Source organism: Rhyacophila brunnea, unplaced genomic scaffold, assembly GCF_057557595.1.
Source record: "Rhyacophila brunnea isolate RB1 unplaced genomic scaffold, BYU_Rbru_1.0 scaffold_3, whole genome shotgun sequence".
NCBI classification, from domain to species: Eukaryota; Metazoa; Arthropoda; class Insecta; order Trichoptera; family Rhyacophilidae; genus Rhyacophila; species Rhyacophila brunnea.
The window spans coordinates 27,869,285-27,882,223 of NW_028232965.1; the positions used below are offsets into that span (position 1 = coordinate 27,869,285).

The 12,939-nt window shown below is 26.9% G+C and overlaps 1 protein-coding gene across 1 annotated transcript; it reads right to left on the reverse strand.

Annotated features, from left to right (window-relative positions):
- Positions 1 to 268: 268 nt before the first annotated feature.
- On the reverse strand, positions 269 to 11,370 carry LOC147068153 (endocuticle structural glycoprotein ABD-4-like). Its single transcript, XM_085952106.1, has 4 exons — positions 11,291 to 11,370; positions 10,316 to 10,434; positions 3,503 to 3,623; positions 269 to 1,260 (listed from the first exon to the last, which is right to left on the reverse strand). The coding sequence occupies exons 1-4, from the start codon at positions 11,300 to 11,302 to the stop codon at positions 1,114 to 1,116; spliced, it is 399 nt and encodes a 132-aa protein (XP_085808232.1). The 5' UTR covers positions 11,303 to 11,370; the 3' UTR covers positions 269 to 1,113.
- Between the last annotated feature and the right edge of the window lie 1,569 nt (positions 11,371 to 12,939).

Below are 12,939 nucleotides of genomic sequence, written 5' to 3' on the forward strand. Positions count from 1 at the left end.
CCGCGCGATAGAGTTGGCTTAATGCTACTGACCTAATGACCGATCGCGAGAAAAAATATTGCATTTTCCTAAATATAAGAATTTGTTGGAAGACTTCATTTATGTAATCATTTATTTACCATAAACTTATAGATAGGTACATGCCCAATACCGTTAACCCACATCGATTTAAATCAAAGCAACTACGATTTCATTTCATAAATACAATAGTTTTTAAAGAGGAATTGCTATTATATATTAGGAGATGTAGAATATAATTAAAAAATATGGTAAAATTAATTTCTTTATTTTCATAATTTACAGCATATCATGCAAAATTTTTCACAAATTTTCTTGTTCATTCAAAATCTTTTATGATAATAGTTCTTATAAAAGAAGAAGGATCACAAACATAAAATAACAAGATAGCTGGAAGAATAAAAAATATACATAAATATACATACATAGTTACACTATGCTTAGAAAGCACTTTTATAAAAAGGCTTCAGCAGTCAAGGAAGAATATAAATAATAATAATACAGGACATGTACAATAAAACTTAATAAAATTATTACACGTAATAGTATCTACATGAGATAAATCATCAAAAAATATTGGGCGAAACTTAAGCAGAGTAATTTAATTCTGTTTCCCGAGCGTAATAGTTAAATGTTTCCGATTATTATTCATACTACGAGTATTAACAATAATGTTATATAAAAGGAATCAAAATTTGACTCTAATACATTACTGGTAATAGTGTATTCTAATACAATAAACATAAAAATTTAATACTCGGCCATACATATTAAATAATGTAAGTCTCCTCCAATATCTATTGCTCGGTTATCAAAACAAAGAGTATCAATCAGGCGGTCAGTGTTTTCATTCAAATCAAAATACCAATTAAATTATTCACACAAATATCAAAATCATTTTCGCGAAAAATACAAAAAAATAACATAGTTAATATGAAAACTGAATATCATAAAATGGTTTTTTTTTATAAAAAAATAAATTATATTTCACAAAATAAATTAAATACTTGACGTATACTATCATTCAAGATTTCAATCAAATAATTGGCATAACGTTCATTGCAAAGTTGTTAATAATGAATGCTTGGATATTATTTATTGCTGATTGTCTGGGGACGGGGGAGCTGTCGCCAGGTAAGCCAGAGCTCTCTGGATGGCTTCTGGGATTGGGGGTGGTGTGGGAAGATGGTCTCCTTGTGGCTGGAATCCATTTTCGTCAGCAATATATGTCACACGGATGACCTGTAAATGATAATATAACAAGATAAGATTTAACGGAGGTAATTCAATTATTTTAAAAATGGTTTAAAAATACATTATGGATTATTATTAATTCGTTTATATAAATAACATATTTGTTTATTTATTGACAAAACTCAGTAAAATTACTAGATTTAAAAAAATTTTTTTTTGATATTCGTAATTTTTTAAATAATGTGTTTACTGCACAATTTTAATTTTTGAATTTGATTACACACATATAAAAATTTTACTATTCTATCGATTAATATGTGGTTATTAAATAATAATAAGTTATTACTTAATAATAGTTAATAGATAAAATAATTAATAAAAATAGTAGAATTATTATATGTTTATTATCAAATTCGCAAATTAAAACGTTCAGTAAACACATTATTTGAAAAATTACGAATTCTCTTCATTACTTATATAATATATCTTTACGTTATATTGTTAGGAATGGTTTTTGGGTCACACAAAAATGAAGGTTTTTTGTGTTCTGAAACTATATATTATGATTACGCAGATTTGAAGTTACTATACATTGTAATGTGTGCCATCTGACTCTTCTTGCGAGTAAATTGACAAAAAATATGGTACATAAGGCCTATTGGTATACAATAAAATATAACCAAAAGTTATTTGATTATTAAACTTTTAAATTATTTATCAATCATATATACCGTATACATAAAGATTTTAGTGTAATTATTCAAATTAATTAACTACCAATTTATAAAAATGGTATTATAATTTTATATAAAAAAAAAATACTTATAACGGTAAAAAGTATCATTTACAAAACGTGTAGTTTATATGCCAATTCTTTTATGACCCTCCACAAGCCTTCATATATGTGTGTTTATTACTTTCAATACATATAAATACAAAATACTAAAATAGCATTATATTACTAGTATTATTGCAGAATTTGACCCAAAATAATGTAAGTGTTGCAACATTTTTATAATACGTTTAGTGTATAAGGTTTCCGCCATATAAAGGTCATATGTGTATTTTTTTGCCACCAAAAACTAATAATGTTGCCATCTCATTGTTATTATCATAAGAACACCACTTATGTTGAAATATTATGAAGTGTCGAAAAGACCGAATAGATAATTGGGCATACGAATTTCATTTGTAACTTGGTCATTGTTTTTATTTAATAATTGGATTTAGATTCTTCATATCCAGTGAAAAGTTTTGCAACACCATGATTGCGTTAGGTTCTGACCTTTCTAAGTTCAGAAATAATCTCTCAGGTATTTGATTAAGACATCAATATACGTGGAATTCTTTCATTCAATTCGTTTACAATGTCAGATGAATAGTTTGCAATGTAAATTTATAATACGCCTTGGACCTTCGTTTTACTAATATGATTAAATTGAAAATATACTATAAATACAAGGTCTAACATATTGACAAAAAATCACAATGAAAGTAAATAAGGTTAAAAGAGGTTTATCTTGTGAAATTCAATAAAGTAGCTACATTAATTGCGTTACTGAGATGAATGGCATTTCATTTCCAAACTATTCCTACTTGATATATTTTTATGTAAATATTTTTGGTCATTTTATGAATGCAATCTACTTAAAATGCAAACAAAATGTCAAATCCGCCATAAAATATCTTGCCAGTCATTTATTATGTCGTATGGAGTTTGATTGAATAAAATTATTTAAAAAAAATGTTTAAGAATTTTAGTATGAGTTACATTTACCTATCTACCAGTATCTAAAGCTTGTCAAATATTATTTTGTAGTCATTATTACTCCGATAGTTTATTGATATAAAATATATTGTTGTTTAATCTTTAATATGTTTGAAATACTGTAGTGCTCACATAAATATAATTGTAACTTTATAACAACACTGTTGTATAATAATAATACTGTTTTATAACTATAATGGGGTCTCGTGGCCTGTTGTAGTGTTACAAAAGAAAAAAAGTTAGGAGTGTAATAATTTTGCTTATCAATGTCTTTTTGTGATGTTCATAAAATATTAAGTAGACTGTTATCCGTACGGAACGTATTTTGACAATCTCATTAAATAATATTATAATTTGTTGTGTAAGCATAATGATTTTTATACAAAATATTTTTTTTATTCGAATATTATCTATCTGAAAAATATTTCTGCAATTTGAAATATGAATATGAAAACAACTAAGATAATCATATACCTACTTTGCATTTTTGTGCGAAATTTATTTAAAAAAAAAAAAAATTACATTTCCTTCAGGATCGGTGTATTGGTATTGCCCTTGTGCGACCTGAGCTTCAGTTTCTGGATTTCCAGCATTTTTTAAGAATCCTTGCTCTTCGGCGGCAATTCCGTTTCCGGTTTCATAGCTGTAATAAAAATGATATCGTTTATTATTATGTTTACCGCAGACAAAAGTGAAAGTGTAAACAAAATCCTAAGTGTGTATGACACATTCTTAATTTAAGAGTCTAGACGGCGAACAGACAGAATAACTTATATCGCTATTTATAAAATAAAATATTCTTTAAGTGACATTGAAAGAAAAATTATTTTCGTAATCGATGTAGTTTTGCATATTTTAATAAAACGTTTGTCTTTTGAACCATGGGTCATGGGATTGAATCCTACGGCTCAGTCGAATGATTATATTGTTTTTTTTATAGTATTTATATCGGGAGTATCTACATATTCAATGAATTCATCTAATGCTTATAATAAATATATATGCCCTATAAAAAATATTTTAATATAAATAATTGAACTCTGTATTAGCCATATCAGACTAAAATAAGAGAGCGTTATTATACTTTTTTACATCTGTTATTATCAGATAGCTAAAACAAAGTTTTTATTACTTTGGATCACCAGTATTTATTTTGTGATATTATATATGATACACAAAACATTATACATAATAAGTTAATTGAAAGAGAATAAAATATAATATGTTGATAAACCAATCACTGAGGAATATTTTTCTTCAACATATATGTATTTGTTATTAATAAATAATTGTTACATATAAAAAATGTACAGCTTAAAGGTACATAACTATAGCATGAAACTTAGTTGGTTCCATAAACTTTTATTCCGAGATATTTACAAAAGCCTGTTTTAAGGAGGTAGATTTTATTCAAAGTAAATAACACATAAAAAATTAAAAAAAGTGTTGGTTTTGCAATTAATATTCTCATTCTACTTTGATGTACAAATATTTTGATGCATTAAATGTATATGTGTACGATAACGGCCTTATGCAATAAAATGATTTAGAAATTATAATCAACATAAATTGAATTAACAATATATTTAGAATGATGGATTACAAACACTAGCAATAGATACAGTCTGTAACAAAGCGTGAGTGATGGACTAGGAAGCTGTTGAAATTTGAATATTGACACCAATGATATGGAGATTCAAAAGACGGCTGAGTACGTACATTTTAATATGATCACACTGAGAACAATACGAACTTTCTCAGGTTTTGTTTTAAGATAATAATCTATTCATTATTATTACATGTTATGTCATTTTCGTAATATCCATCAATTGGAATTGGCATACTGGAATAATTTACTCTACGTATATAACATTGTTCAGGTAAGTCTCATTATTTAATCCTATTCATTAAAATTTATTGCAAAATAGTGACGATATTGCGAATAATATCCATGAGAAATTTAATTGCACTCATTTGTGAGAGGTCAAATAAATTTCAAGTATTCTTATTGTGCAAAATAAATTCATTACACAAAGATTTTTTTAACGAAATAAATTTTAATTTAACCAAACATTAAAAGAGAGAAAAAAATATTTCAATGCTCCAGACGAAAAATATTATGGACATCTGTAGTACTTCCATATATTTTAAACTTTGAAAAAAAATAAGAATATTTTCCAGTTTACTGGATTTGAAACTAGACCCGTCATAATATCACTACAATTTTGGGTTATGTGTAACACTTCATCACAAATCATATTAACATGATATTTAACAGTTTTCTGTTATACCTAATATAAATTATGCGAGGTTAATTATTGTATGCAATATGTATTTATAAAACCAAAAAAGGCAGTTTTATAAGTTTGTATGACTAAAATATGCACTTTAAAAAATGATAAAATACATACCCACGCTATGTACAATTTTAAATTTGATGATAATAGTATTATAATTTATATTATGATTTATGATAATATATGTCAAATTATTAAAATCATTTTAGTTGAAAACATTTTCATTTTTTTTCCAGTAAGTATATATGTATTAATTATTATAATTAACTATGTGTATTCATATACTATATAGAGTAAGTGTTAGGTATATTATGTTTGATGCTGTAAGCATTCCATAGGCAAAGTTCAACATATACGGAAACAAAAAGAAGGTACTTATGTAAAAAGATCGATATCAAACCTCACGACTATTTTGTTTAATTTTTTTATAGCGCGCGGCGGTGTGCGTTTTACATCAAAAGTGAAATTCGCCGTGCAAAAAAAATGATAGTCACTACATATATTTACCTACTAAAAATAAATTTTATACTTTGAGGTCGGCTTTAGCTGTATAATATAATATTATATATATATTGTTGAATAAGGGATACTAAAAAAAAATTCTATCATAATTCTACGATCGGTTTCATTTTCATTAAAAAATAATTTGAAATTTATCCACACATGTAAACAACAATTATAGATACTCATACATTTTATATATTAGTTTTTAATACTCGTACTGAATGTGGCCATAAAAAATGTTTCGGATTGTTTATTAAAAATGCTTTAAGTAATTAATTGATAGATTTCTAAATATTTATATAAATATGGATAATGTATAATATATAGTGTTAAAATTAATAACGGTTGGTGGAGTAGTGGCGTAGCCGTGAATTGTGGATTTTAATCTCAGGTCGTAATGCTAAAATTAAATGTTTTTAATCTAGAATAAGTACCCAAAGACTTTTTCGTAGGGTAAGGACACAATGCTGCGGTTAGGAGTATACATGGTTATATTTATACATTTTTACAATTGACCCTAAAACCCAACACTCACTATAGTCAGGCTGTGGCACGGAACTATACATTTTGATCGTAGTGCTGGTTATTGATCATATTTCGAGTATAGTATGGTAAACTGTTTGTATAAATTGGTGATTGTTTCATATTGAAATACATCGATATAGGTATGGTAATTGATATGAAGGAAATATACATCGAAAATCTTCATTTACTGCAAAAAGCTAACTGCATTGCATTTGAAAATAATCAATAACTAGCGTTACTATCGTTACTTGAATTTCAATGGCCTCGACCTATTTATAGTCGGCCTTCATAGAGCCTCAACCGGGATGACACAAACGTACTGGAATTTTAAAAGGCACCGACGATACGTAGAACATCGCAAAAGTAACTCAATTTGGATTCTTGACGCATATTTATTTTGAAAAGGTTGATATTTTTGGAATGTTGTCAGTATTTTTGAAGGAAAACTAAAGAAAATATTAATTCATACGTATAAGTTTTATTTTGGAAAAATAAATTTAAAAAATAATACTATCGAGTTGTATTTTTGACGGACATATTTTAAGAAAAAATCGTGAGAAAAAATGGGTAGGTGAATTAAAAAAAATGCTGTCACTAAAACTATACTACTTTCTTCGACGTTGAAAACTCTGTTCCTAATTTGAAAAAATCCTTGGCTGGCCACCCAGTATTATAAATGCCGTTTTGTTTTTTTGTAATCCTAGCTATAAAAAAGGTTTACCACCCATGAAGTATAGTACTGTTTAAAACACAGTTAAATCGAACGATGACGTACTTTAAATAATAAAAATATGCCAGTTACCTATTATGTGTCGTGTAACAAGCCTTCAAAGTTTATTCATATTAAGAATATTAATCTTATTTGACTTTCAATTATTATTAATATTATTTTACAATCAAAATAGGTTAATTACAAATATGATTAGTGATGCACGATCCGAGATATTCTTGTTTCCAAGTTCTACCAAAGTTCATTCATATCAGTCAAAGGTAAAAGGTTTCAAGTGTTACTAATCCTAAAATAAATATTCTACGGATCCTTAATTTGCATAATAATTATTGCTTCGGCAGATATGCTATGGCGGATTTTACTTCGTATTGGTTGGCAAATAACAAAAGTTCATCTAACTATTGAAACACTTTCATTTGCATGAATTTGAATGAGCTTTTAATAGTTATTAGCAGTTAAACTTTTATGATATGCATGCAAATATATTATTTTGTACACATCATAGGAAACTATTTAATATCCATGAACACAGTAACATAGTAAAATGATTATAAATTACATGCAATTATACAATTGCATTGTTTAAATAAATAAAATTAAAGTTTTCGTTAAGACACTGTATTAAAATTATATTTGAATAATCTAATAATAATATTTTCCAATAATTACATGTTCTTTTTGCAACGTTATTATTAGCTCGTATTCTTATTTGTCCAGTACAAATCTTGCAATCGATTTTTAGCTAACTTCCCGACTATCTAGACATTTGAAACTTTTAACATATATCAGAACACGGTGTCAATGCATTTTTTTAATACTTTAGCCATCTTTAAGTAGAATTGAATTAATTTTCAGTTAATTCTGTTTTGTATGATAAGTTATTTCGGAAGAAATCCGTAATCCAATCCACTATTATTGGTTGGTCTGGGGTCCTAGCAACTAAATTATTAATATACACGTGCATTACGATGGAAATCAATACGAAATGTCAAAATGACATTTTAGTATTATCTCTATCAAGTACAATTTTTTTTGATCGTTTAAGCTAGTCAAGTCAAGTTTATATGATTTAACAGAAAATTTAAAAACGTTCTATATAAAAAGTTCTTTTTATCTTGTAATTATTTCAATATGTGTTCATAATTGTAAGGAATAAATGAAGACATAACATGATCTTGTAAGAAATATTTTAGATATTACTACAAGTTAATGATTCAGTGTTATTTAAAATCAGAGGTATTATTGATTGATTTTTAAGTTACCTGAGTAGCGGTAAACAAATCGTTTTTTCAATTCTAAACTATCCTAAACGCCAAACCATAAAATGTGCGGGAAAGCGAAATTTAGATATTACGAACCTATAATTAATTCGATTTTAGTTCTGTATAATTGAAATATTAAAAAAACATTTTTTGTGTATCAAATTACAATTAATTTTGGGGATTTTTTTCCAATTTCAAAATTAGGAAAAATTCAATGCATTGGCAAATACTGTCACTTAGGATACTTAAGAAGTGGCATGAAAATAATTGTTTCTTAAATTCAATATAATCCGATGCATTTAGGTTTATACAGAAATGTTGGAAAAATCAGCATCTAGGAAAGTTTTGAATTGAGTAGATGAAAATATAAGTTTGTATTTTATTTAAAATGTATATTTGTAGAAACATAATGAATGACTTTCACATAATAATAGTAAAATCAAGATAACACAACCCGTTCCTTATCGTTATTTAATTAAGAATTTAGTATTTACTAATACAAATTAGTTTTATTCCGAAATATGTAGTTTTGTCTCAGAAATACATTTATTAGTGATTAAAAGAAAATGACGATTAAGATCAAAGTAGCGGTATCTAAATAGGTATTTGCTTCAAAATTAATAAATTCTGTATGTAACTTTATTGTGAAAAATGGGGTAATAAAAGCGGTCCAAAAATATTTATTCAAATTAGTTTAGGTCGGTACGTATTTTGATTTATTATCAAAAATTTTATTGCTTTTTATATTATTTTTTATTACACATTAGATGACGTGATCACACCATTTTCGAAGAAAATCTCGTCTTTGTTGTGTACTTAAGTGACACAAAACGACATTGAACTTTTTGACCAAAGGAATTTTGAACAAATTTAATCAAAATATAAGAAAGGAAATATTTTGTAACCATATATTGGCCTTGGTGTATTAATCAATTTATGGGAATCATCTCTGGTCATCTCAAATTACATCATAATTATGATTCTCAGAGCTATTATAACATAAACGTGTCGCTATAAAAATGTGTTAAAATCATTGAAAAATTTTCCCACAGTACGTGTTTGTGTAAGAAATAATTCTAATAGTCATACTTGTATTAATTCAATACGTAACATGACTCTTTTTAAATTTCATTTTAAATTTGTTTAGTGTCTGAACACAGAAACATATCGTTAATAAAGTAGATATGCTAAAAAAAGTTACGTCCCTACTATTTTTTATGTAAATTGTGTATAAAGTTAATATTTTACTATGAATGAAAATGAAAATCTTTTAAATCCCAACATTCCCATATTCAGTTAGTCTACTTTGTCAGTGTCGCAGGTGAAAATCATTTTATCTTCATGAAATCTACTGTCGATATTTTATTATTTGCATGCTCACACTAAGCAACGCATGGCCTATCCACCCTTATGCGATATCACTATCTTCTCGTACTTTGTGACCTAATATTATCAAACTGTATTATTAAAACGATTGTTAAATGTGAACTAAGGTTATTTTGTCACCTACATTGTTATAATTTGCTGTGTAGAAAAATAGTATCACAATATTGGTTGTGAGTATTAATTAGAATGTTTTTTTTACTTAATTACAGTTGTATTCCAATATATGATAATAATAGAGAAAAATATGTAAAAATTATGAATATATTTTTAATATATATTTAAAAACGTATATTTGCATTCAACAGAGTATTGCAATTATTATAAAAATGTGTATTTTATCTAAGTTATTTGAAGTCTATAAATTGAATATTTTCAACTTCTACTAAGTATATCAATTATTTCTAACCCAATATCAATTATTAGGTTTATTGAAAAGTATCAACTTAATAATATTATGTTTGGTGAATATCAATCGATAAATTGTATCAAAGTATCATGAATTAAAATAATGTAACCACATGGTTTACACATTTTAATATTTAAAAAAAATACAAAACATATTCTTAAAAAAATCTAAATTTTTTTTTGTGACATGGTGTTATGATATCGTTAGTTTTGTTATAATAGTCACCTATATTTATAAGATCCATCGGGATTGATCTCTTGTTCCTGTTTCAAAATGGGGATAGGTTCCGTTGATGGTCCTTGGGGAGCAGCCAACGCCACGGCGAACAACGCGAAGCACAATACCTTTAACATAGACAATAATAATTGATCTAGAACTACCACATGTTAAATATACGGTGATAATCATAGACTAAACATTAATAATTGGAAAAGAATTCACAGTGATTCTTTTCTCTTTGGAATCCTGTATGTTTTTTTTTATAATTGGTTTTCTAAAATTAAAAAAAGTGAGTTTGTTAAACACATTTTCTTTTGATCTGATGAAATCACTATTAATACTATAAAACTAAAAACTAAAATCTATAATAATATGTTAATCTATTATTTTAAAATTTATATAAATAGTAATATACTATAATAATTAATAACTTCCCAACACTCTTATTGTAAAGAGATTGACCCACTTAGGGGTTGATAAAGGTAAATAATACGAAGAATGAGTTTTCCAACATATAACATGTTATATACTTAGTGTTCTAGTGACTATATTATTTAAAAATAATAATCAATGTTGTAGGTAGGTGATAAAATAATTTAAATATAAGCAAAAAAAATATTTCACAAACATTTTTTTTATAAATAAACTGAATAATAGCAGAATGATTTATTTTTATGAACATGTTGTTCATTTTGTTCTCGAAATATATTTTTTTAATTTATTTTATTAATGGGTTTATGTAAATTCTATAAAAAAATAATCCATTTAATTTTATTAATGATCAAATTATTCACTGAATATCCATGAACACGTGTTTATTTATTATGACCTATTATTTTTTTTTTAAATATCCAATAGATAATAATATTTATTGTTTTGAAAAACCACCCTTGATCACTTATTTTAAACCGTAATTTTTAACCACCCCTAACAGGTAAGTTTATCGTAACGATTCTATCATGGTAAGACTGCTTAACTTACAATGAATTTCATTTTGATAGTTATTAATCACTTTGCTGTAGAGGACGTATGCACTAAAAGCACAATGTTTAAGTTATGATACCTCCTCTGGTGTCATCCTCAGTATTTATACAAAATTTGTGAACGTGGTGGGCAGTCTCCGGGCACGGATGTACTTCTTACTCACATATTTAGTACATGCCGGCGTGTACTTTTCGCGTCTGGACCAAGAGATGTATACCATCCGAGGTACGTCGCTTACCCAGCCACCGTACATCACTGTTAAAGGTTACTCAGTACACACATCGACACAAAACTGTACATAAACATAACACAAATACACCGACATAAACAAACGCACAATATATTAAATTCTGTCCGGGTATGGACAGAAGAACGATGAAATAAAAAAATAAGAGTTTCGCAATTATGATATTCCCTTTCTCTAGTAACACGGTGTAGTCACCTCGCCCATTGTGACCCTGCTATGGTTCGTAAACTTTTATCCCTGAATTATATATGTATATACTAGGATAATAATACAATGATAATACTTATTATATTTAACGTCAAAATAATTAAATTCCCAGACAATTATCTGAGCATCTATTCAATGGTTTTAATTTGTCCACACGATTATGTATCTCAAAACTGAATGCTTGTCTAAAAAACGAATAATTCTCCTTAAAAAAACTCTTGTGAACAATGAACATGTTTTAGTTTTGTTGTAATAATATATAATTACGTAATTATCATTTATTTATTAGGTACTTAATATTGTTCACATATGAATATCCAAATTTAAGTATCATAAAAATTTTGACTATATTATTTATCAATTACATATTTTCTACGCTCCAACGTTGAACTCAGTACATGTCAATTCATTGTTTCTTAATTAATTATTGATCTCATCGATTGCAGCTTTTATCAAGAGTATTTTCAGTTGTTATTCCCTAACGCATCAAAAAATCTTTGCATCTCACACCAAAGAGGCCTCAAACATAACCACTCAAACAGATATCTAATTATACGCGAAAAGTGTGTTATACACTGTTATTTTCAATAATTATTATATTTAGTTACAGAATATGATTCTATGAAAGAAATACAATGATATTTAACTTGGTACGTTGATAATTGGAATTTATGGTTTATATTTTATTTTTTATCATGAGAGACTTAAAACCAGTCAACTGAAAATGCCACTGAACAAGTTTTATTAACAAAGAATGTCGAATAATAATTAAAATTACTAGGTACCGAAATGGCAAGATTAAAAAATATTTATTTATATTTTTGGCGGTATTTATTTTGTACTTTGAGTGACAGTTTGAGAACCGCAAGTAAATTTTGTTAAAAATACCATCATCCCCTCTTTTCAAGTGTGGAGTAATTCAAACCACATATAATATTATCGAAGCTACTCTCTGTAAGCCTATGGTGGTGATAACTATACCATTTATTGAATTTAGTGGCGTTGGCGTTGATCGAGGCTAACCCCCTGTTTATTTCAAATGACTGTGAACTTTTTTGATAACAGGAAAGTTACAGTATACGGTGGGTGTAATTTACATAGTATAATTATTCTACCATTGTCATTTTTCCCATGTACACTTAAATGAATTTAATTAAGTAAGCTCAGTGAAACACTCTTCAGTGCGTGGCGA

Excerpts from the sequence above, each read along its gene's own strand:
- LOC147068153 (XM_085952106.1), bottom strand. Across the intron at positions 3,624-10,315 it reads GATGGATCTTATAAATATAG|CTATGAAACCGGAAACGGAA; the intron begins GTGACTATTATA and ends TTTTTATTACAG. Across the intron at positions 1,261-3,502 it reads ACACCGATCCTGAAGGAAAT|GTCATCCGTGTGACATATAT; the intron begins GTAATTTTTTTT and ends TATCATTTACAG.